This window comes from Lucilia cuprina, chromosome 2 (genome assembly GCF_022045245.1).
Source record: "Lucilia cuprina isolate Lc7/37 chromosome 2, ASM2204524v1, whole genome shotgun sequence".
In the NCBI taxonomy this organism is placed as follows: domain Eukaryota; kingdom Metazoa; phylum Arthropoda; class Insecta; order Diptera; family Calliphoridae; genus Lucilia; species Lucilia cuprina.
In genome coordinates this window covers 1488492-1514596 of record NC_060950.1, presented here as the reverse complement: position 1 = coordinate 1514596, position 26105 = coordinate 1488492, and the positions used below count along the sequence as shown (strand labels likewise).

Genomic DNA, 26105 nt, shown 5'->3' with positions numbered 1-26105 from the left:
AACCCATAAAGGTCAAATTTTGCAATATTTGGGTATTCTTAGTGAACCATATGGAAATAATATATATTTGTCGGTCAATATTTACCAAAAATGACTGGAATTTATCATATATAGTCTGATATTTAAATATAGAGGAATAACAGAATAAATAGAAACAAGTAAGAGTGCTTCACCATAGTGTATTTTCAACATATTAGTTTTATAAATTTTTTCCCGACTACATTAATATTACACCAAAAGCAAAAGAAAATGAACAACAACGCTAAACGAAATAAAAAACAAAATACACAGGTCAGCTAAACATACATAACGAATAACACAGAAAAACAAAATAAACAACGCAATAAAAATAATTCACAAAAACCAAAACGAAATACGCAACTCAATGACGCCAACAGCATCCTAACATACAAAATGAAATACACAGCTGAAAAACCAAATACATCTACACACACGTGTACATATTTTTCTAATATACAGTGTTGTTGTTGCTTATTTACCAAAGCATGGTAAAAATTTGACATTTTTTGATGAAATTTTCTGAGGTTGTCTCGGATTTTTGCTAATATCTCCGTTATTTACCGACCGATTTTGCTGATTTTAAATAGCGATCTTCTCGAAAGCATGACTAACAGAATTATTGAAGATTCGGATCTCGCCGATATCTGGGGTCCTCTAAAAACTGATTTCAACAGACAGACAGATAGTCTGACATCGACTCCGCTATCTATAAGGATCCAGAATATATATAATTTATAGGGTCGGAAAATTATATTATATAAATTACAAACGGAATGACAACCTTATATACCCTTCTCACGAAGGTGAAGGGTATAATTATATATTAAGTATACATAATTATACTTTAACCCTTTTTTCTTATGAAGTTAACTTCAGGTGAACATTAAAAACAAATTGTTTTTGAAACTGAAAATTTATGTAATCCTTTTTTGCAAAATTTGACCATTAAACTCCACATTTTATGGGTTAAGAGTGTCCGATTTAAATAAAATTTGGAATATATAATTTATATTATCTGGTCTTAAATACTCTGAAAATACTTTGTTTATAATGTCCAACAGTAAAGAATTAATACGTATTCTTTAAATTTTACAAAAAATCGCAGGTACAGCGACAATTATTGATCTAATTTTTTCACCGTTTTATTCCTTTATACAAGCTTGGAGCACTCTAATGTACATATATGTAAATGCGCCAGTTCATTTTCAATTACATCCTAAAAGTATGCAATTGCTTTGTTAACTAATAAGTAGATCATAATTTTTGCAAAGAGTTAAATTGACATTTCATTGTCATATAATTAAACATAATACTTATAATGTTTTTACATAAATTATGTACAAAAATAAAGTGAAAGCAGGATCCGCTTAAAGAAGTTTTGGTTAAAATTATTTCATTATTATGTCTCAAACACTTGGCAGTATTTCTTACTTTTAATAATTTTGAAGCTAATAATTAAAAATATAAAATTTTATATATTTTTGACAATGCGTTTTTAAATACCTTATTATTCTATACATAATATAATATTAAATTAGTAACAGATTTATAAGTCGAAATCTTTAAACATGTATTATGAACGTAAGAAATTTACTCTTACGGTAAATTAATTTTTTTTAAACAAATCAGTTAGTCGTTTTTTTAACTTGTTGTTAAAAAATATACTCTCAAATTATAGTAAAATATACACAACAGTATGCAGTATGTTGATTTACATTCACATTACAATGCTTCCTTTCTAACAATCTTGTGGTTTAATCACCATTATTAATATTCCAAAAAATGATTTTATTGTGTTTTTTATTTATAATGTGAAAGCAAACGAAAAAAAAGTCAAATAAGAAATGTAACCATTCATTCTTTGTTAAATAAATCTAAAGAAATCTAAACGAATTGAAAATGACCAATCACAAGTCATTTATTCAAATTGTATATGTAGCTATACAAACTTGAACTTAATTATAATATTTTCTCTTGAATAATTGTTAAATCTGACCCATGTTTGTTTGAATAATGTTAAATCAATTTTGACAGAAAAAGGCTGAGCGGTAGTCGTATGTGACATTTTTTGGCATTGCTGTTGTTTTGCTTATAAATAAGAAATAAAAATCGTCATTGAAATAAAAATTGAAAAAACATGCTTAAAAAATACACATAATTTATATACTCCACGATAACATTAACATTATAAAAAGAACAACCATAAGGACTAACTAAAAATAAGTTACTAACTAACTAACACGCTTATTTATTTCATTTACTGTTTCCATTACAGAAACACATTCGTATGTACATAATTATACTTATAAAACAAAATTATATTTCTACTTCAGACCCTGGTTGTCGTTGTCTATTAGTTACTACATTTAGGGTTTCTCATAATATTTTCAAAATGAGAATATACAGGGGCCAATTTTACTTTTTAATAACAATAATTTAAACGCACAAAATTAATAGAAATATCTAATTTACTTTCTATAAAATTTTTATTTATTATATATTTGCTTTAAAATTAATTTTTAAAACATTTTACAATAAACATTGCTATTTACATGAATGTGTACTCCAGAAAAATAGAAATTTCATCGTCACTGAAAACTAAAGAAAACTAGATAAAAAGTAACTAAGAAGGCGACAACTTCTGGGTTATTTTGCATATTCATTCATTAATATGGATTGCGTGTACAACTAAAATAGCTGCATACATTCATACATATTATTTTGCATATTTTTTGACAGCTAACTGAACAATGAACATACAGCAATGAAAATACTTGTAAACACAAATTAACACACTCTTACACACACCCCAGTAACAGACATCCTTATTAGCATATCCAGCTTCAATAAATGGAAAGAAAGTAAAATATTCAAAAACATAATCTTTAGTTTGTATTGTGTTAAACTCAAATTCTAAACTGAAGTATTTATATATTATCATAATAATCAATAAATCAATGAAGTGTGTTTGTTTATGTCAATGGGTGAGTGAGTGCTCGTCTGTATGTGTGTAGTTATTTATAAACGAGAGAGTTGTTGTTATTTTTTATACAATAAAATCAATAGAAGCTGTGGCAAACAAGCGACAACAATAATGTGGTACGAAACTGGAAAAATTGTAAAATAAAAAAGTCTATTCCTTTCCTGCTGTTGCTATTTATTCCGTTCATTTTATCATTGAGCAAATATTTAACGCATTTAACATTTCTAAATAATTTTCAGGAAATAACGTTTTTGTGTAAAATAACGTTTTTCGTGCTATTCTATCTCAATATTTATGAAAAAGGGGTAAAGGTACGTTCAAATATTTGAAAAAGCATAGAATACGTAAAAAATGATTTTTTGATATTCTATGAGTTTTGTACCCACCATCAAAAAAGATAGGGGTATATTGTTTTTTTCATTCCGTTTGTAAATATTCGTTTAAATCTAATAATATTATATATACTCTGAGTCCTCAATTCTAAGACGATCTGTCTATTGAATGCACGACCAAACGCAAGTGCATCTTTGGATACTAATACTAAATGCACTTTTGAAGCATTATAAAAGTCTAACACTTACATATGTATTTGTGGAATATTTAGTTTCTATAAAACATCAGCACAAAGGCATAATACCCACCTTACTATAGTGGTGTATGTTATAATTACCGAAATTAAAAGTAACAATGACTTTCTATAATAACATTTTATTATACTACATATTAGAATCATTTAAATTCCTTTAACATAATAATTTTATCTTATTTGTACCTTTGTAATTTATAAAAATTTCATTTTAAATGATAAATGTGTCATTAATTTTAAGGAAATAGAGCAAATTTCCTTTACGCATGAATGAGCATAAATTTAACAAAATTGTGTTATCAAAACACGCTTTTTATGGTGGAATGCTCTTTTGTAAAAACAATTTAAAATAGTATCATATTATTTCGTGTTACTTTTTAAATTCCAAAAAAGCAAATCGATTTTTTTTATTACCAAATATAATTCCTTGCAAGATTTTACAAGTAGATGGGAATTTTATAAGGAATGCGATTGTTCTACATCTAATTTAATTTACTCACATTGGAATTTCCATAGATTAAGAGTGGAACAATATTTTAAATTGCTTCAATTATTTGGAAAGTAATGAAATTCAAAGTGTAAATTTCTTAATAAAATTAACATTATTTTATATGAAATGCTGAGCATTTTTTAACTAGAAACATGAATTTAATTCATATTATATATTTTTATATACATATATACTATTACAAAATTAAAACTGCTGCTAGGGCGACTTCTTATACTTTCTGGTGCAGAATTTAAAAATAATACTAAAATATGAAACTAGTATATTTTTTAGAATTGCTTTTCTAGATTGCGCTTAATTGCCTCCTGATCTAATAGATGTATATCTTCCTTTTCCTAAAAATAAAACAGAAGTCATGTCTTTTTTAATAAATACTAATAAACATAAAAAGTATATTTATGATATTTATTTTTGATAAAACATATTTGTAAAGCAGAATAAATCGCTTAAAATGCCAGAACGTACACATGTTATGTGTCATATCTAAATCATTGTAAAATCTAATATTAATATTTTGACAAAAAACCGGAGTAAGCAAACAGAAAACAAGAATACATTAAAAATCTAAATTTTCAAATACAAAAATTAAAGTAACTTAGTCCATTCAAGATGACTTGTTTTAATAAAATATAATATTTTGTAAATATCTTAACGCAAAAATGCTGTTTAATATTCTTTTAATATCAAATTTATTTTTAGTGTATGTTTATTTTGGTGTCTTCTTAACACGATTTTTTGAAAATGTGAATATGTATTATGTGGTGATTTTATGTGCATGTTCGTATGTATGTATATTTACTTAAAAGTATAAAACATTAAATGAAAAACAAATAAATGTTTTCTAACCTCCAAACAGTGGGACCTTTCTAAAAACATTTAAAAGGTAGAAAACTAAAAAGGAAAATCCGACACAGACGAACGACAGCACCTTCTCATTTTTGACATCATTACAATTTCCTTTTAAGTACACTTGAAAAAATTTATATATTTTAGAATCTGATAAATTTTACACAAATTTTTGTACAGATATATTTATGTTATCAATGTGCATCGATTTATTTTTAATTACATTTTGCAGGAAAATAGTTTAAACTTATGCAATTGTATAAAATATTAAATAATTTAAGCATTTCTATAGTTATCTTTTCTTTATATGTATTTAAAGCTGCCATTGCAACGATGTATAAACAAAACCATTAGTTTGTCATGTCTTAGAATCTTGTTTTTATTATAACTTTTCTTACCGGAAATTGTTGTGGGAAGACAGCAACAATAACATATTACAGTAAGTGTGACCAAAAAACTAAGCATACTTTAACAAAATATTAACATATATAAAACAATTTTAAATAAATTATTCTTCAATATACGTTTTATGACTTATGTAGATTTAAAGAAGTAAATTACAGATTAGCGTTGGTAACATGCGATGGCGTATAAATATATAGGTTAGATTTTACAACCATAAGTATTTAAGGATATTTTTTCTTTCCAGGACTCCCTTAGTAAATGTACATTTATTTCTAAGTATGAATATAAAAAATAATAGCACCAACAACATCATAACAAACACAACAAAATATAAGAAAAAAACAAAAAAAGTATATTCATATAAACTATTACGAAATTAAGGATAAAAACATAATAAAATCACGGAAAAGCAATTTAAAGAAATTGTTGTTGTATACTTTTACATATACATTCAAACAATTCACAATACATATACGAACGCCACAAAACCAACAACTACATTACGTCAATGTAAACATTTTGATATTTTCCTGTATTTTACTTTTATATTTTTTATGATTAATTTTATTATTATTTTTTTGGTTCATTTTCAATTTTTCCATTATTATTTAAGTAATGTTGGCTGTCTGCTTTTCTTGGCAATTGAATGTGAAACAGGTGAAGTAATTTTTCATTGTGACCAAATATATATTTGGGGCATTTTAGTACAAGGATCTTTTGATTTTACTTTAAAACCACTCAAACACTGGGAGTGAATATCAAAACAATTTTTTGTGGTTTTTTATTATGTTGTGAAAGAATTCGTTGCCGTCCAGGAAGATGTATTTTCTCACTAGCACACAATCAATATTGTCTTATCTTTTTAATCGGGCAAAAATTTTACTTTTTATAATTATATTCTACAATACCAACACGACCGGATATTGTAACTTATGAGATGCTGTCAATATTTTGAAAAACACTTTAAAATTAATTGAAATTCAACACGAACACGATATATCTTTACATCTTTTGTACTTTTGTGTACGCGCACTTTGTTCTCATTTTAATTTCAACTTTTTCGTATTCAAAAAATTTCCAGAATTTTTTAAAATCTCTGTTATTTTGACTATAAAAAGAACAACAGAAATAATATTCACAGAAAATGCTAATTTGTTTGTATTTATTTTCGTTATCTTTACAGCTTCCATGAAAATTTCGTATTCCAAGGAAACGCCGACGATAACAAAAGTAACAACTAGAAAATAGACAAAAGTTAGAAGTATCTACAACATCAGCACTACAAGAGAAACTTAAATACATAAAAAGGCAAAACGATTAATGCATTTCAATTGTTTTGCAATAAACACGCGTTTTTGGTTTCATTCGTATTCAGGGCAACACTTTGTTCTTTCCGGCCGTAATAAGATGGAAACTGTGATGATGTGCAACACAGCAGTAAAATAGTTTAGTAATGTAGTTTTCTTAACTAGAAAATAATCCAAAAATAAAACTACGTAAACAGCAACAAAAAATCTATAAAAAACTATTTTTATTTTATAAATTATCGATTACAAGATTTGCAAGAGTTTGGAATACATTTTCAAATACACAATGTTATCTACTGGCACTTATGTATCCTCGGGACCCATAGAGGTTTCCCAAGCTATGCAGGATGGCGAAAAATTTATTAAATGGGACGATGTAAGTACAAACAAATTTAATCATAATAATGAAAATAATTTATCCGCATATCCTTTAAATAATATTATTATTAAGAATATTATTACTTTACAAAGACGTTTTTATGATCTTTTTTTTATAATAAAAGCTGGTAATAACCTCCTAAATGCGAGTAAAATTGAATTGAGTGTGAGTAGAAACCTTAGTATAAACCGAAGAATAAGAGGATGTAAACCCATCTCACAAGTCCGATTTTATTAGGGATGAAAGAGCAAATATTTCTGGTGGGATCAATTTCGGACTTTAGTCAAAAGTTATTGATATACTTGAATATTTTATGTACTTAAAAATTAGTGTCATAAACTAACGGATGATTGAATTTAATAAGCAAAAAGTGGACTCACTAATATTAAAACAATGCAGAAAATAAATGTTATGATATCACAAAGATGTTTGGTTTTGTATTGTTATATGTTGTATTTTTTAGTATAATATGTTCTGTCTCAAAAACATTACAAACAACTAGACAACGCCGAATGTTAATTGGAGAATTATTAAAATTTTCTAATTATACCATCCGACACTCAAAATTAGACACGAACCGGATGATATATGTCTGAATTCAAAGTTTTAAGAAATACATTTTTAAAAAATATTTTAAAATACTTCTACTGGTCAAACAATGCCAAATTTAATGTCAAGCCAACAAAAAGAGTTGTAAAATATTTTGTGTTATTATACTCTTCACCTTCGTGAGAAGGGTATATATAAGTTTGTCATTCCGTTTGTAATTTCTATAATATAATTTTCCGACCCTATAAAGTATATATATTCTTGATCCTTATAGATAGCGGAGTCGATTAAGCCATGTCCGTCTGTCTGTCTGTCTGTCTGTCTGTGTAGATGTATTTGGTTTTATTCAGCTGTGTATTTTTTTGTATGTTTGGAATCCAAACATACAAAAAATACACAGCAAAAAAATATGATTTGCATTTTTTGTTAAAATAAAATAATTTTCCCTTTTGTTTTGCAAATATATTTTTTAATGAATAGAAAAAAGTATTTAAAACGTTTTCAATTATATGAGAGTAGATTGTGAGTTATTGTACAATAATTTTTATGCGAATAATGTAAGTTTGAAATTTAAAACTAACACAAATTTTTTCCAAGTGCTTTTTAAAACATTTTTTTTACGATAAACAAAAACAAAATCTACGTCTCGTCAATGTTTACCAGCAATGAATCAGAGGTCGAAGTCGACCGGCTTCGAGTCGGAGCTTAGCCGCCGAACTATATTTAGTTGCTTGAGCCGCCGCCGAAACATTCGGCTTAAATCGACTCAAATTTTTTGAATGTTTTTATTAACTAGACTTTAAGATCAATTATGTTTAAAATACACTATGGTGAAGGGTATATAAGATTCGGCACAGCCGAATATAGCAATCTTACTTGTTTTTTGTTTAATCTGTCAGCATCAAAAGATGTATAAAAAAATATTTCAAAATTTTTTTTTGAATAATATTGAAAATTTTAATAGATTTTTAAGGATGAGAATTTTAAAAGGCTTTTTTGACAGATTTTATTCCTAACAGTATAAAATACAAATAATACAAAATATTTTCCAACTCTTCTTGTTGGCATGACACCAAATTTGACATTGTTTGATTAGTAAAAGTATTTTAAAACATTTGTTGAAAAATGTACTTTTTAAAAGATTGAAGTATTTTTGAAAGGACAAAGGTTAAAAAAATGAAAAACTAAAAACGCAGATTTTTCCCTTAAATTAATAGCATCGGACGTATATCATCCGGTTCTTGCCTAACGATTTTTTTCTCTTTTTGTCGGACGGTGTTATATAACAATTTGTCGTATAACTCCCAAAGAATTGCAAGAAATGTAGTAATCAATTAGTATTTCAAAGGTATTCTTCAAAAACAAATTTTTATTTTATCAAAGGATTATAAAGTAAATTTTTTATAAAATTTTTGTTTTATAAAGCTTAGTTTGAATTATCATCATAATATTTAAATACTTATTTTGACATGTCAACATTATCGGCATTGAAATTATCAATAGTATTTTGAATCCAATCGTTGAAGGCCGAGGTCATGGTGTATACCGATGGATATTTTGTTGTGGCACATGGAGTATAACCCCATGAAACAATACCAACAATTTCAGCACCAGAAGCAGTGTGACGTACCAAGGGACCGCCAGAGTCACCATTGCAAGCGCCATCGGTGGTGCCAGCAGTGTAAGAGCAAATGTTAACAGGATCGATGGGAGCAGAGCTAGGCAAAGCAGATTTACATTGAGTATAACCAATGATGTCAGCATCTAAAGTTTGCAAAGTGTTAGGCAAAATACCATAGTTGTCACGACCCCAACCGTATAATTTTCCCTTGCCGGTTTGTTCATATTTGCCTGAAGGCAAGTTAATCTTCGCAACAGGAGCAGAACCGTCACGAGCTAAAGCATTCAAGTCGAATGGTTCAGCAATGTAGATAAGACCAATATCGTTGGGTCCAACACCGCCGCCATATTTTTCATGTACGAATTGGTGAGACTTGCCTGAAACTTGACGAATTTGAACGTCAGATTCATCGTTACGTTGATGTAAACCAGCAACAACTTGGAAATTATTGTATATCAAACAATGAGCAGCGGTCAATACCCAGTGTTCGTCAATAATACTGCCACCGCAGAAGTGTGAAGCGCTTTTTAAAGAAACAATAAAAGGAGCTTCACCTTTGGCTGCTTCTTGGCCATTAATGATCCGACCCTCTGGGAATCCAGGTTGAGGAATAAAATCAACACTGCCCGCACTAACGGTGGCTACTGCTAAAGCGAGTACAATTAATAACTTCATGCTGTTTTGTATATTTGTAATACTATGATTTGATGTAAGTTAGAACCAGTCTTTTTATACCATTATTTAAGTGCAATTTCCTTTTGTTTGATAAAAAACTTCATACAAATATTTTTATTTATTAGGGGGAAATATTGCACTTAATACAGAAATATATATTTTGTTTAAGTGTAGCCATAAACTACCAGCCATTTTTATTTAATCGTTCAAAATATGGACTAAAGTGTTGTTTTTGTAAAGAAAGTACTGTTATTGTATGTTTCGTTTACCTTTCAGCTTGTCTATTTTTCTCAGTTGTGGATTGTATTTATATTGGAGTAGACGGTAATTTGTATTGGCCTTTAAAATTGGAATACATGTTTCTATATTCAATAATTCTATGATGAGATAAATTTTACATACAGCAACATTTATTACCCATTGAATTTGCTTTATATTCTCTTGCTATGTTGATTTCCTTGATGAAAGAGACTTAGACATGGAATTATTTTTGGCATGTGAATGTCAATAGTTTGGCCATTGGCTACACGTTTTATTTAAAATTTGCAAAAGTCTACTATTTTCTAGATTTGTTCATATAAAATTCATTTTAGTTGTAAATAATATATTCGGTCATAAACAATTTTTGTAAAGTGTTAAATGTACATGAATAAAACAAAGTTTATTATTTTATTAAATTCGTCGTCAATTTTATTTAAATAGTAAGTAACCTTGTTAGGTTTTAATAGGGCATATCAACAACATTGAAATTATCAATAGTCTTTTGAATCCAATCGTTAAAGGCCGATGTCATGGTGTATACCGATGGATATTTGGTAGAAGCACAAGGAGTGTAACCCCAGGACACAATACCTACAATTTCGGCACCATCAGGGGTGTAACGTACCAATGGGCCACCAGAGTCACCATTACAGGCGCCATCGGTAGTGCCAGCAGTGTATGAGCAAATGTTAACTGGATCGATTGGAGCAGAGCTGGGTAAAGCATCTTTACATTGTGTGTAACCAATGATATCAGCATCCAATGTTTGTAAAATATTGGGCAATGTACCAGAGTTGTCACGTCCCCAACCATACAATTTGCCCTTGCCTGTTTGAGAATATTTACCAGAAGGCAAGTTTATCTTTGCAACTGTAGCAGAGCCATCGCGAGCCAATGTTTTTAAATCGAAAGGTTCAGCAATATAGATTAGGCCAATGTCATAGGGTCCAACATTTCCTCCATACTTTTCATGGGCAATTTGGAAGGATCTGCTGGGGACTTTACGAATTTGGACATCAGATTCATCGTTACGTTGATGGAGGCCGGCAACAACTTCAAAGCTATTATAGATCAAGCAATGGCCGGCAGTAACGACCCAATGTTCATCTATAATACTGCCTCCGCAAAAATGTGAACCGGCTTTTAAAGATACAATAAAAGGAGCCTCTCCTTTGGCAGCTTCGTGACCATTAATGATACGGCCCTCGGGAAATCCGGGTTGGACAATCGAATCCAAACTAGCTGCGCTAACTGTGGCTACGACCAAAGCCAGTACAATTAATAACTTCATTTTGTTTGGAATTGTTGTATTATTATGATTTTTTAATTTTGTTGCCACTGGTTTTATATAAAATTCTTGGTTAGCTCATTTAATTTCTCAAGTCATCGGTTTTAACCACTCGACACAGTTTCGTTTCATTTTATCTCGATATCATTGGAATATTGCAATACATAAATAATTTTTTTGTGAAGTGTGTCCATCCATAAACATAAATATTATTAGATTAGATGTTTTTTGTTTATTTATTTTTATACCATTCACCTTTGTTAGAATGGTATTTATAAGTTTGTCATTCCGTTTGTCATTCCTATTGTATTTTCTAAAACCTTATATATAGCCTAAGTCGTTTAAGACATGTCCGTGTGTCTGTTGAAATAAATTTTCTGCGGACCCAGAGGTCTAAATCTTTAACAATCTTAACCTATTTTTAAACACACTATGGTGAAGGGTATACAATATTCTGCAAAGTCGAATATAATTTGATATTTTACTTGTTTTTTTTTTTGCATTTTTGCCACTTTTTTATTTATTTTGATTATATTTTTTAAAAATGTTGTAGATGGAGCAGCTACACTACTAGTATTAAACATGGCTACCTCAAAAGGTTTAGAGTTTCGTTATTTTATGACTTTGTTTGTATTAGTGGTCTTTATCATTTTTTTTTAAATTGGTCAGATTTTTATTCTATTATTTATTTTCATTAGCCACAGATAAGAAATTTTAAAATATTTTTTTATCAGATTGATTTATGATTGGCAAAAAATTAAAATATTTAGTGCAGTTTGAGAGTCACTCAAATTTGATTGCGATAATCGTACGCAGTTAAGTTTCTAAAACACTACAAAATGTCGGTGTGTTTGAATTTCGAGTGGTTACAAGTATTTATGTTTATTAATCGGTCATGGGAAACTATAGATAATTGTGTGTTGTCTTTACAGATAAATATATTAATTATAATTTGTCGACAGGCTTTTCAACATTAAGGTTTTGTGAAATTCTCTTTATTAGTCATACAACTTTAAAAACATAGGATATTTAAAACACATGAATCCATTTATCATTTTGTTCCTAGACAGTGTGGCACTTGTAAAATTATCATAACGTCCATGGACATTATGAAAAACCATCTTCACTTACAGGAATTAATTTGTATGTAAATGGAAACTAAAAAAAACCTTTTGTTATTTTTGCAAATTTCATATTTTTTAACAGTGTTTTAATCAAATGTTATTATTACGTGCATATCAGTCAAATTTATAACGATTACTGTTTATAAAAATGTTACAAATTATTCGAAGTATACATTAGGGCGAGACTAGAATAATAATAAGAGATATTTAGTGATAAGGACAACAGTTTTAAAATGGTTAAGAAGGTGATACGAAGCGATCAAACTAAGTTGCATGCTCTTTAGTACTGTATAACGCTGTGTTAATTAAAATAGAGTTTCTAATTTTTCGGACTTTTACAATTCCGGGAATTAATTATCCTGGAAAATTTATAAAATTTTTCTATGTCATAAGAACATGCTAAAAATGTTATATTTATATAATAAAATTTAATTTACGAATATTTTCTAAAATGAAATATCTGAATATTTTAATTTTATGCTTGGTCTCAGAATTTCATTCCTATTGAAAGCGTTTCATGATGAAACAACTTCAAATCCTTAATAAAGAAATCGAAATTTGAATTGTTGTAATTATGGCTTTTTCTATAAGTTAAAAAAATTATAAAAATTAATCGTAATTTAAAGAAATTAAATGTTATAATTATGACTAAAAACAATTCCGCAGCTCTTTTAAAATTACAAAGTTGATCTGGAAAAGTTATTCACACATTAATGGTTAGAAACAGTATAAGGGTTGTTATTTAAATCTTCTTGTTGTCGTTAATAAGTCGTTAATAAAACGACTTTCTTTCCTCGGTCGAAAAACACGTCCAAATTTCTGTTTGTTTGACAGTTTGCTAAATAAATCTAACAACATAACCAATATCACCAATTCACAATCTATATTTATTAAATGTTTAATAGACACAATGTTTGTGTGAATAACATTCTTATAAATGAACTTTGTATTGCACACATACTACATTGTTATCAATGCTACTGTTTATACAATTTTGCAAAATCATCTTATGTTTTTATTATTATTATCATAATTTACAATTCTAACTACCCTCTTTCAATATTTCATTGCTTTAATGCAACAAATAAAACAATTAAATATGAAACTTTTTTGTGGGAATGCCTTTTAAACAATCTTGATCCCCGTCTTAATAATTCCCTAATTTTGAGATTATTATTTAAAATATAATAACACAGGCCAACGAATTAAGGTTTTTGAAAACTTTTAAAACCAATTGGAATATTTTTAATGTATTTTTAGCTGCTGAATCCTAATCTGATGAACAATGAATTATTTATATTGCATATTAGTAGTTGCAGTTTATGTGCACAGAGAAAACAGATTCGTTGTGATAACCGAATTTGTTTCCAATCGAATTCAGTCGGTTCTCACAACTATACCTTTATTCGATTGTAATTATTGTAAAATTCGGTTACTCTTATTGAATATATGGAGTACACAACTGTTTTTGATTATTATTCGGTAATCAGGATTGAAATTATTGGTATTTACAACTGAAATTATTATTTATTAAAACCCAATTTGTGTATTTTTTAAAATATATTTCATTTTATTTAAAATATTTACAATAAAATATGAATCTGTATAAACTTACAAAACGTATATATTATTTGATGATTGATGAAAATTTGATGTTTATGTGCCGGGGATTTTGTTCTTCATCCTGTCTAACATGTCCAAAGGAGTACTACCTTTCCGCAGCTATAAAATTAAGAAAACTAATAGAATATAACACAAAATAGATTAGGAGATATAAAACATATTTAACATTACCTTTTATATCCGATCTTTCCGTATTTATTTATCCTCAAATGTAATTTGTATTTTTATTAAATATAAATTCATTTTATTTTATTTATTTTGATGTACGTCATCTAAAATTACCAACTTATTCCTTTCCTTTATCATCATTTAATTTTAAATAATTGTTTCCATTAATAATTGGTTGAAGTGCCCAATATTTTTTACTCTCTACTATTTTTCAGTTGCAACGACTAATATTTTATGTTCTGGCGTTTCAATTCTAAATAAAAATCGGCTTCTTTTACTGAATTCACAAAAATAATTAATAACCGATACAATTCAGTTCAAATTACTGATATGAAAATTGTTAACACCACAATTCGTTTATAAGTAATTATGGTTTTTTAGTACTGAATATAGAAAGTTAGTTAATTTTACAGATTTTTAATAACAGCGATAGAATTTTAATTAATTTAACTAAATATTTATCATGCTAACCGATTTCCAATCGATCTTTTTTCTGTGTGTGTTAACATTATTCGGTTTTACTAAAACTTCAGACAAATATTTCGTATTATCTTGAATTATATATATACATATATTCTTTTAAAGTTTTATATAAAATTCATTATAGTTAACGTAGGTCTTTCGCCAGAAATTGTTCAGGAATGCATTTTTACATTTTTATTTCAATAATTTATAAAGTGTAATTGGCCAGCGTAATTGGTTCATTAAAAATTGTATATTTTTTATTTATTTAAATTACAAAAAGCTGAAATTTTTGGTGCTATTTCAGAGAAATGTAGTTAGAAATGTTTTAAATTGCTGGTACTGAACTGAGAACCCTTCCAAAAAGATTTTCAGAAAAGATGTTCTTTCCGTTTTTTTATTAAAAGACGTATTTTTATGGGTGTTAAAATTTGAGTTAAATTTTTATTATATTATTAAAATTTAATACCGAATAAATAGAATTTAGTGCAATACGTAGTAAGCGTTTTGGATTTTGGCAACCCATTCAATGTAGGCGGAAACACGGGTGTAAATAGAAGGCAAGTTAGCCAAACCGCAGGGAATGTAACCCCAGGAAACAATGCCAATCAATTCAGATGGTGCACCTTCACGTTCAATTACCAAGGGGCCACCAGAGTCACCGTTGCAAGCAGAAATACCTTTTTGCATAGAGTCGGAACAAATGTTGGTCTCGTGAATGGGGGCATCTTCAGGCAAAGCAGCCTTGCAGGCATTGAACTCAACAATTTCGGATTCGACAGTTTGCAAAATCTTGGCACCAGTTAAAACGAAGGCTTTAGGTTGACCCCAACCGTACAAATGAGTTTCACCAGAATGGATTTCTTCAACGGCCGGTAAGGAGGCAGGTTGAACGTATTCGTTGTATTCCAATGGTTCTGAAAGATGCAAAATGGCGATATCGTAGGGACCAACACCACCTGTATACTTTTCGTGGACCATTCCCCAATCGACTTCACGAGATTGGGTTTTGTTGTCAATGTTCAAGCGTTCGTGTAAACCAGCAACAACACCCATTCCAACGGGTTTATTGATGCAATGAGCAGCAGTCAATACCCAATCCTTGGCAATGATGGTACCACCACAAATGTGGGAATGTTTAGTAGTGCTGCTCAATGATACAATGTAAGGAGCTGAATGAGGAACAGCGTCGTGGCCTTTGATGACAAAGCCGGTCGAGAAGCTAGGAATAAGCTTCTGAGCGATATTCGAAACAGAACCAGCTTGGGCGCAAGCCACTAAAGCAGCGAGAACTACTAAAACCTTCATGTTGTGTAAATTAACAAACACTTACTAATTAATTTCAAAATTATCCGCTCTATTTATATTGAACGAAATATTGAATGAAAAAATCTTAAGAAATCATCGATTACGATCAATGGCGCATATAATAAATAATAATTTACAATCGATTATCGTCATTGTTATTAGTAAGCAAGCACTATAACACCGCATATTATCGTAAAGTGGTGGGTACAATAGAACGCGTGCGATTAGCTTTATTTCGAGGAAAAATTTAGCACAAGAAATTAGAACTTTGATTGTTAAGATACTGTTGTTTTTTATTAAATTTATAATATGAGAGATTGACAAATATGTATTACATCAATGAAGAACATAATAAGCATTTATAACTTTAGCAATCCAATCGATATAAGCTGAAACACGTGTGTATACGGAAGGTTTGTTTGCTAGACCACAAGGAATGACTCCCCATGATACAACACCTACTAACTCAGCGGGAGCACCTTCTGTTTCGATTACCAAAGGACCACCGGAATCACCATTACAAGCAGAAATACCAGCGTTGTACGAATCGGAACAGATATTGGTATCGGCCAACTTTGAATTATTGTTCATAAGTTCCTTGCATGATTCCCAGTTAATAATTTGAGTATTGACAGTTTGTAAAGTCTTGGCGGAAGCCAAATTGAAAGCCTTAATTTGACCCCAACCATAGAGAGTGGCATTACCAGCAGGAATCTCTTCACGAGCTGGTAAAGTGGCCGGTTGAACATATTCATTGAATTCAAATGGCTTTGAGACGTGGAGTACAGCAATGTCAAAAGGTCCTACACTGCCTCCATAAGATTCATGTACTTTGCCAAAATCGACCACTCTTTGTTGAGTGGCTTCATTTAATTCACCGCGCACATGAAGACCTGCTACTACGCCCATACCCACTGGATTAACAGTAATACAGTGTGCAGCTGTTACAATCCATTCCTTGTTGACAATAGTTCCACCACAATTATGAGCACTAGTTGTATTTAAAGTCAATGAGATAATGTAGGGAGCAGCGTGGGGTTCTGCTTCATGACCCTTGATAACTCGTCCCTCAGGAACGAAATTGCCGGCATAAGCAGCACTAATGGCAAGAGCACACAAAACTATGAGGACCTTCATGATTGATTTATGATTGAACGACGACGACACTGAAATCTTTGGGAAATGTGTGAAGCTTTTATAGTTATTTTACGATTAGAGTTTACAAAAAAAAAAAAAAAAAAAACGTGAGAATACTTAAGATAATAATAAAAAAATTAAAAGCATTAAATACACGAGTATTTCTCTTTATCAAATACTGTATTAATATATTATCTTTTTAATTAAAATTCATAAAATCGTTGTATTGGCCTTCTTTTCCTCATAACTTAAACCCTGAAGTGGAAAAACTAAAACATAGATAAGTAGTTCGTGGTATGATGCAAATCAAAGAAACTTAGTGAACACATTGTTGCAAAACTTATATATGGTAATAGCAACAATATAATTGCGCTATAAGTAACCATTTTATTCCTAAAAAAAACCAACTAAATTATGAAGTATGTTTTATTTTCCAAACAATACTTGAAAACATTTTTTGCTCAGGCTTGATGATAGGCTAAAGTTCACAAGTATTGATTGATGATATAAAAGTTGCTTTGATTCGATAAGTAAAACAAACATGACAGGCAAATATAATAGTTATAGTTATTAAATTAAGGTTTATGTATAAAACAAAATGTTTGGTAATCAAATTTAAAAGTTATATAACAATTGCAAATGACACCCTTAAATATTGATAAAAATATTGTATGTAACAAAAAGCAACGCAGTAGAAGTTTTTACAAAAAATATTTTTTTTATTAAAAGTAAAATGTTTTACCAATAAACCTTTTAAATGCCTGTGAAAAATTATACGATTTTATTTAACTGCATATGAAAAATTAATTGTATTCAGATAATAAGACAGCACAGTTAAAATGTGCATCATGTGCGTTTAGAGAAGTAGTAGAATGACTGAGAATAAAAACCTTCAATTTTCTTGAAATGTATTTTACCCCATAGTCAAGGTGAATTATATATATATGAGTAGAAAAAAAGGATATTTTTTGTTGTTTTCTTTTTCTTTCAATCGTTATTTTTGTTAATGTTACTGCTTGTATTATTATTGTTCAAGCTGCTGTTGCTTGTTTATTTTGTTTAACTACTCACATACATACATAGATATGTATGTATTGTATTCCTAGAACTATATTTAAAGCATGAGCAGAAGTGGCAACATATAACATATTATTGCTTATGCTACATAAACGTAATAATAAATAACTCTTTAATCAAGGACATGAGAAGGTCAACCAATATGAACTTTTCAGAAACACACGCATATAAATACCCAACATACTCATAGATACATTAATGTATTTTATAGGGGACTATTTTTGCATTCAATAGCATTGAGTAACTACTCATACATTCATACTCATACTTGTGGTCCTTCATCCTGCTGTTGATAATATCTAAAGTAAGGGTGGTGAAGGGGTTAGGTATAATGTTTGAGGACGTACACATGCATAGGAATATTGAACAATCATTGAAGTAGACAAATTGCCAATTTATTGTTAAGTTAACCAGTTAACAGCAGTTGTGAAGTTACTGTAATCGTAAAGTAGCGATAATTTTTTCTGGTTTTGTCTATGTTTGAATATAATGTAATAATAGATAACAGATTAGGCTTTTACTTCATATCATGTAAATTTGTTGTTTATTAGAAAAATTATGAGCAATGATACATACAAATAAGGTATTTGATTCCAAAAATAATGTTCTTTAATTGCACGTTTGGCTAGATCCAGAATATTTAAAAAAAATGCATTAATTTGTTTATTTCAAAATATTGATAAAATAAATTAATTTCAAGAAAAATTTTGATTAAAATAAATTTCTTAATGGAATATTTTAAATGACATATATGTATGTATACTTTGCTTTGATAGCGAATTCGAAACTAATTGAAGTTTCTAAAGATTTTAATATAAATATATATTTCAAGCACTATTGCACAATTGAAATAAGCTAGAAAAAATGCATATGGAACAGTTGTAATTTTGTTACTGTAATTTTTAAATTCCTCTAATGACTTCATAGTTTTAAACATAACATTTTTTTCTTTTTATTCATTATACTATAACGTTGGGTTAAAGAACTACAATGGATTAATTTTAATAAAGTTTTAGAAATATTATGTATATGAGGTCATTATAAAAAGGGCTCGCCAGACAAAGGACTATTCAAGTAGTAATAGTACCTAAATTTTTTTTTTTGAAGAAGAAGACCAAATAAAACCCATTTAAGTTCGACATGCAAAAACGTAATCAAATGTTTTTCATTACGATTTCTGTGTGTGTTGACTGGACATCGTTCACGGTAACCGTGAGTATATCGAAAGTGATAAGAAACTCTTAGTCTGTTGTTGTATGTACACAAGTCGTAAATTTTCTTAATTTTTTATTTTTTAATTTTCAACATGCGATAATTTTTCATAAGTAAATCTAATCAATTTGTAAAAAAAAAATGCTCAATCGAATATGTTTTAGCTAACAAGAGAACATTTAGATAGAAATTAAAGGAATTAAAAGTTTTAACGATTTTTATTATTTAATTTCTTATATCGAAAATCTTTTTGCATATTTATAAATATCGCATTACTACATAAGTAGTTGATTTAATTATTACAAGTATTTTAAAAGAAATTAAAAACAATTAAATAATAATAACGTTTATGTCTGGGGAGGAGCTCTAGTAATTTGTGTAAAATTTAACAAATAACATTTTTCGAGTTGTGACTAATATTCGAAAACCAATTAAGTCTTTAAAATCTCTGACTATAGCACATGCCACTCCTCTCTTGATTTTAAACAGGCTATAGTAATATATTATATACTCTTATTTTTAACTCTTTTTTGCCGACCAGGTGTTTGTGTATTTGTGTGAGGTTTTGTTAGGCAAACCTATAAAATACCAAACAATGATACAAAAGAGCTCATAGTTTCGATATTGATTGCTAAGAATTGGGGTAAAAATGAAAGTTGCGTGTTTGGTTGTACTCTTGGCTGCTGTCGCCTGTGCCAGCCCTTCTGGTTTGGCTGAAACCTTAAAAAGCAGAATTATTTCTAGACCACCTGTAGATGTAAGTCCTTTCATTATTGGTGGCGAAAATGCCACTGAAAATTCTGCTCCCTACTTGGTTTCTTTGAGCATTTCCTCCATTGCTTATGCTCACAGTTGTGCTGGTACTATCATTGGCAAAGAATGGGTTTTGACTGCTGCCCATTGTGTCCAAGAAATGAAAGAATTGGCTGGTGATGTTGTAGGTTTGCCCGTTTATGCCGGTTTAACCGACCGCAACAATTTGACCGAAGCTCAAGTCGTTACTGTCGATTTTGCTTTCAATCACAAGCAATTTACTGGTTTGGAAGGATCCGAAGATATTGCATTGTTGCATGTCACTCCCAGTTTTGAATTCAGTTCCAAGGTAAAACAAGTCGCTTTGCCCTACAAAAACGAAGTCTACAACAACGAAACATCTGCTAACTATGGTTGGGGTTTGGATGATCCCGAGGGTGTTCTGTTCGTCAACAAATTGCAAGTTGCCAAATCTGCAATCTTGAGCCAAGAAGAGTGCAAAGAATCATTGCCTTCTGATGCTCCTCTTACCAGCAAACACATTTGCGTTAAAGTAGCTGCCTGTTACGGTGATGGTGGTTCTCCTTTGGTTGTCGAACGTCCCGGTAATGTTGCTGAATTAGCTGGCATCACCTCTTGGGGTTACTTGCCATGTGGCTACAACAATCGTCCCACAGTATACACCGCTGTTTCCCAGTACGTTGATTGGATCGCTGAAGTTCAATGGGCTTATTATGTTTTGCATTAAAATCGAAGCCGTAAATCATTTACTCATTTAAACAAATAAACATTTAAAAGAGAGGAGAAACACCTCAAGAAAAAAAATAAGAAAATCAAATCTTATCTTGTTTTATTTCCCCCTTTAATTTATTAGTCGTCACTAATTAATTTATCACTAACCAGATTGCTAACGCAGCGATGAGTTTTAGTAGCAACTATCTTAATATTTATTGCATTTTGATAACAGAGTCGGATTATTTTCAAGAAATTTAATTGGACACAAATTGTAAGTAGGAGTTGGCAAAATAGATTTAATAATACTCTACTATTCTTTTATACAATTTTAGAAAATTTCAATTTGGCATTAACCATTACACATATAGTATAAAAAAGTATATCACTTTTTTTCCGAATAATATGTGCTGCGGTTAATAATTAAAAATGTAAATTATACTATTATTTTTATCTGATTTTAATTAATTTTTAGATAAGTTTCTTTTAATAAAAAAATAATTGTCAATTTATTTCAGAATGGAACTTCATTTCATTGATATTTTTTCCGAGAAAATTTGAACTTTAAGACTGTTTTAACGGAATTTTTAATATTTTTATAACAGGAATTTATTAAATTGGATTTTTTTATATAAAAAATAACTAAAATTCACAAAAATAACTAAAAACTTTTCTTTATCATTTTCCTTTTTATGAGTATTATAAAATTTTTGATTTTGTATAAATACCGGTATATATTTTATGAGTAGAATTAGTTATCAATTTGAGTTCTTAATATGTACATACATAGTGTAGGGTGAATAGCATAAAAATTTCTTTTACTTATAATTCTTTTTTAGTAAAGTTGAAAATGAGCTACTAAATCATTATTATATTGTATTTTCTTTTGTATTTTTATTACTGTTATGGGAATTATAAATTCTCAGAAATATTGTTGCTATTGTTGTTTTAATACATACATACATATATTGCTAAAATTAGAAAAGCTTGTGTTTTTCTTGTTTTTTTCAATGAAAGCAAAAAATTCAAGTGTCAAAATGTTTTTTGTAAAAAATTGTGAATGAGATTAATAAATTTTCAGTTTTTTACCAAACATATTGTTATTACAATGTGTGTGTTTAAGTGGGGCCAAACAAAGATAAATATTTTGTGAAGATTTTTCATTTTTTTCATTAGCATTTTCACGTACTTTTTAACAACAACATCATTATTATCAACAGCCAATAAACCGAATTGTAGAATGTAATAATAAACACAATATGTGCAAAAATTCTCACACATTCACAAAAAAGTTTATAATATAATGACCTTAAATGAAAATTATTTCAAAATTAACAAAAAATGAAATGGTAAACATGTGAAATAAAAAATGGAAATACTATCCTTGTAGCTTGTTTTTTGTATTTGCGTATTTGTACTTTTTTGGTATTTCATATCCGTTTCCATCTTACAGCACACACCCTAGAGCAAATTAAAAAAGCTAGAACAGACGAGTTCAAATAAACACCTTGTCGCAGACAAAAAATCAAAAATGAAAACCTTATGTAACAGATTTATTTTTTATTATAGGGAAAATCGAAATAATTTAACATAATTTTACAACAAAAGGAAAAATTTGTTTATGTTTAATTTTAAATTTGGTTTCAAAAGATGTCAATTCTCAACAAATTACGGGATTAATTTCATTCAAATGAAAAAACAGTTCTACAAAGGGGTCCAAACAATTAATTACCGAGAATAAAATTTCAAAAATCGATCTAAAAAAATCTTTTTGGCCGATTAAATTTGTGAGCCATAGTGTTGGGAATATTAAAAATGTTCCTAAAAGTACTTAAATTGTTTAAAAAACCTTTTCTGCATTTTTCGCATTTTCGAAAAAAAAAATGTGGGATACTCAGCTTGAATAAAACAAGGTGAAAACAATAAATTTTAATATTTGTAGTTAAATTTTAATGCGTACAGTTTATAAATAAATTAAAACACTTTTTAATAACTGGGACACTATTATATTTATATTTTTTCCTCGAATCGGGAAAATAATTACATAAGAGCCACCCAACATGTATGTATGTATGTATGTATGTATGTATGTATGTATGTATGTATGTATGTATGTATGTGCGTATGTATGTCGATACGTAAGATTATCTTATAATAATATGGGGTACGGCTATAATACAAGTAGTGACAATAAAATCAATTTTAAAATTGAAGAATTGGTTGATTGAATTTATGAAACTGCTTTTATCCATAATAAAAACTATTGTAAAGTAATCTATTTCAATTTGAATTTGGATTTTTTTTACAATAAGGAAATAAATTTGGTGTATGCGTACAAAAAATCTTTTTTGTTCATACAATGGTTCATATGTAGGCTTCTTTATGTACAATTAAATTACAGAAATTCTTATTTTTTTAATATTTCTTTACTCAGTTTTATTAACTTTTTCTATTCTCAAATGCAAATTTTCTTTTCTTATATGTACATTTATACACCATTCAATTTTAAAGTTAAATTTTCATTCGTTTTTTTTAGGATTCTTGCATGGGAGTGCCAGTAACTATGCGGGTGGATCCTAGTGGTTTCTTTTTACTGTGGGTTGATCAAAATAATGAAATGGATATATTGGATATATCCACAATAAGAGATGTACGAACTGGACAATATGCCAAAAAACCAAAGGTAAGTAAATTAAGACATTTATCTAGAAACTATAATTTTTTAATTAAACTCAAAACCCACCCGACCTAAAAAAGTTAGAATGTAAAAGTCAAATTTAGAGAATTACAAGTTAAACTGTTGTAATTACATGTGCATGAAAACGTTTTCCCAATTTTCTTGTAAATGTACTACAAAATTAATATTTTCAAAAACGAATCTAAACAAATACAAGCAACTACAGAATGGCGAAAGCGTAGGCAACAAACAAATCCTGACAAGATAAAAAGTGAAAATAATTATAGTCTTACATTCAACAACATTCTAAATAATTAGTTATTCATCATTTCATCTGTTTAAGCCATGCAACAGAGTTTCACACACTCATTCGACAATATTGTATTCCTTAATGTACCTGGTGCCTGATATAAATTTCACAACTACCATCTTTTCTACATTCGAAATATTAAAGCTAAATTGCTATTTTATTAATGTAGAAGACAAACCTCCCTGGGGATAATAAAATGATAATGCGCAAAAAAAAAAAAAAAAAAAAAACAACAAGAAGTTTACTCTTACAACTCAATTAAAAAAGTAAAATTCAGCAAATAAAATTCACATAGGAAACGAAAACACAGATGTACAAAATCTGTTGTTATACCATTGAAAGTTGGAAAATAAAAACAAAATACACAAATATAAATCTTAAACAAACTAGAAAATTTTAAGAAATTAATTATAACATTAATATCACACACTTCGTCATCATTATCAACAACAAACACAAAAAATAACAACAACTAAGTATCAACAGCACCATCATTACTTTATCATTGAAATAAGTAATTTGTATATACCATTAAAAGAAGAAAATTAAACTTTTCTCCTTCGACCACCGTCCGTCTAGCACCTAAAGTCCTTATTTTTGTTTCTATTTCAAATGTACATAAAAGAGGATTAGAGGGATTGTGATAGCTTGTTTTTTGCAATCGTTTAACTCTTTTATTAAATGCGAAATTTAATACATTCAACTTCTTGGCAAGGAAGGACCTTGAAGAACGAGAAATTTAAACATTTTATAACATAAATTGTTAGAATTAACTTAAATGACTAAATGAGAGACTTACCACTTGAAAACGTTTCACTTATAACAAAGGCCAAACAACCATTTAACAGTCAGCCTACTAATTGTTTAAACGTTGAAATTTTCTTAATTGCTTTTTTATAAATTTTTAGAAGGAGGAAAGATTGTTTAAAATTGTCTATATTTAGCACAAAAAAGTAGGCATAATACATACATACATAAATACATACATACATACATACATACATACATACATACATACATACATACATACATACATACAAACATACATACATATGTTACATAATTTAAACCAACATAGAATTTTATTTAAGTAATATGACTTTTACTTAATGATTTTTTATTACGTAAAATATATTTGCTTTCTGCCGCTAATCGTCAGTCCTCACTTGTGCTACTTAGTAAATGTGTCGCAAATATTTTTGGAATAACAGCAGTTTTCAAATCATTATTTTTTTAAATGAAATTAATTACATATTTTCGCTTTTCAAGTTTGCATTCCGTTTGCAATTTCTACTTTACAATGTTACGACCCTACATGTATGTATATACTAGATTTTTATAGATATCGGAGTCGATAAATCTATATCCTTCAGTCTGACTGTCCGTGTGTCTGTTGAAATAATTTTATTAAGACCGCAGATGTCTCCAGGATCCAAATTGTAAATAATTCTGTCAGACGTGAAAAACAACGGCCGAGACAACCTCTGAAAAATTGATCATACAAATATAATTAGAAGGCATGCTTTGATAAAAGAAAAACCAACACCAACAAACAACTCTGTTACTTATTAGAAAAGCATATGAGTGGATGCATGTATGTTGATTTTATTGCTTTGAATATTTTATTGTTTCTTTTTTTGTGTGTTTTGTTAGACACAAGTTTTTGGTAATTTTTTTTTATTTTTATTGCTAAAAAAAATGATACAGTCGGAAAATATAAAATAAATTTAAATTTTATTGATCACACTATCGTGATCAATAAGAATGAAGATAAATATTGAACTCTTAGTTATTTATCATTGCGGTTTATTTATACAATTTCTAATGTAAAATTACAAATTAATTTCGAATAGATACATTTATGCTCTTTATTAACTGGAAAATGATAAAAAAGTCATTAAAACATTTATTCTTTATATGAGTATATTAAACATAATTATGAACATAAAAACCCTATTCGGCGGGTTTAGTTGTATGGGGGCTAGGTGAAATAATGGACCGATCTTAACCATTTTCAATAGGCTTAACTAAGTTAAAGACTTATAAGTGCTTGAAGGTACGAAAAACATGGCTTTTACCCGTGTCTAAAGATT

The 26105-nt window shown here is 28.8% G+C and overlaps 6 protein-coding genes across 15 annotated transcripts in view; 2 read left to right on the top strand and 4 right to left on the bottom strand.

Annotated features, from left to right (window-relative positions):
* Nucleotides 1–26105, top strand: part of LOC111683721 (1-phosphatidylinositol 4,5-bisphosphate phosphodiesterase classes I and II) — a 190779-nt gene that overhangs the window by 147608 nt on the left and 17066 nt on the right. For 9 of the 10 annotated variants that reach the window (XM_046956432.1, XM_046956434.1, XM_046956433.1 and 6 more), the window contains exons 2-3: nucleotides 6533–7032; nucleotides 23562–23708. In XM_046956432.1, the coding sequence (XP_046812388.1) occupies nucleotides 6943–7032; nucleotides 23562–23708 (237 nt within the window). In that variant the 5' untranslated portion in view covers nucleotides 6533–6942. Of the gene's footprint in view, nucleotides 1–5268; nucleotides 5384–6532; nucleotides 7033–23561; nucleotides 23709–26105 lie in introns of those variants that run through there. The other variant, XM_046956430.1, reaches the window with a different exon arrangement.
* LOC111683743 (lectizyme-like) lies at nucleotides 8995–9920 on the bottom strand. Its single transcript, XM_023445854.2, has one exon. The coding sequence runs from the start codon at nucleotides 9878–9880 to the stop codon at nucleotides 9044–9046; it is 837 nt and encodes a 278-aa protein (XP_023301622.2). The 5' UTR covers nucleotides 9881–9920; the 3' UTR covers nucleotides 8995–9043.
* LOC111683757 (lectizyme-like) lies at nucleotides 10570–11469 on the bottom strand. Its single transcript, XM_023445865.2, has one exon. The coding sequence runs from the start codon at nucleotides 11430–11432 to the stop codon at nucleotides 10602–10604; it is 831 nt and encodes a 276-aa protein (XP_023301633.2). The 5' UTR covers nucleotides 11433–11469; the 3' UTR covers nucleotides 10570–10601.
* LOC111683768 (lectizyme-like) lies at nucleotides 15219–16147 on the bottom strand. The gene has a single exon (XM_023445874.2). It carries the CDS (start codon nucleotides 16112–16114, stop codon nucleotides 15290–15292), a length of 825 nt encoding a protein of 274 aa, XP_023301642.2. The 5' UTR covers nucleotides 16115–16147; the 3' UTR covers nucleotides 15219–15289.
* Nucleotides 16390–17276, bottom strand: LOC111683779 (lectizyme). Its single transcript, XM_023445886.2, has one exon. The coding sequence runs from the start codon at nucleotides 17249–17251 to the stop codon at nucleotides 16451–16453; it is 801 nt and encodes a 266-aa protein (XP_023301654.2). The 5' UTR covers nucleotides 17252–17276; the 3' UTR covers nucleotides 16390–16450.
* LOC111683735 (trypsin) lies at nucleotides 20163–21131 on the top strand. The gene has a single exon (XM_023445846.2). It carries the CDS (start codon nucleotides 20190–20192, stop codon nucleotides 21039–21041), a length of 852 nt encoding a protein of 283 aa, XP_023301614.2. The 5' UTR covers nucleotides 20163–20189; the 3' UTR covers nucleotides 21042–21131.

Excerpts from the sequence above, each read along its gene's own strand:
- LOC111683743 (XM_023445854.2), bottom strand. The coding sequence starts at position 9,880 with ATGAAGTTATTAATTGTACTCGCTTTAGCAGTAGCCACCGTTAGTGCG.
- LOC111683768 (XM_023445874.2), bottom strand. The coding sequence starts at position 16,114 with ATGAAGGTTTTAGTAGTTCTCGCTGCTTTAGTGGCTTGCGCCCAAGCT.
- LOC111683757 (XM_023445865.2), bottom strand. The coding sequence starts at position 11,432 with ATGAAGTTATTAATTGTACTGGCTTTGGTCGTAGCCACAGTTAGCGCA.
- LOC111683735 (XM_023445846.2), top strand. The coding sequence starts at position 20,190 with ATGAAAGTTGCGTGTTTGGTTGTACTCTTGGCTGCTGTCGCCTGTGCC.
- LOC111683779 (XM_023445886.2), bottom strand. The coding sequence starts at position 17,251 with ATGAAGGTCCTCATAGTTTTGTGTGCTCTTGCCATTAGTGCTGCTTAT.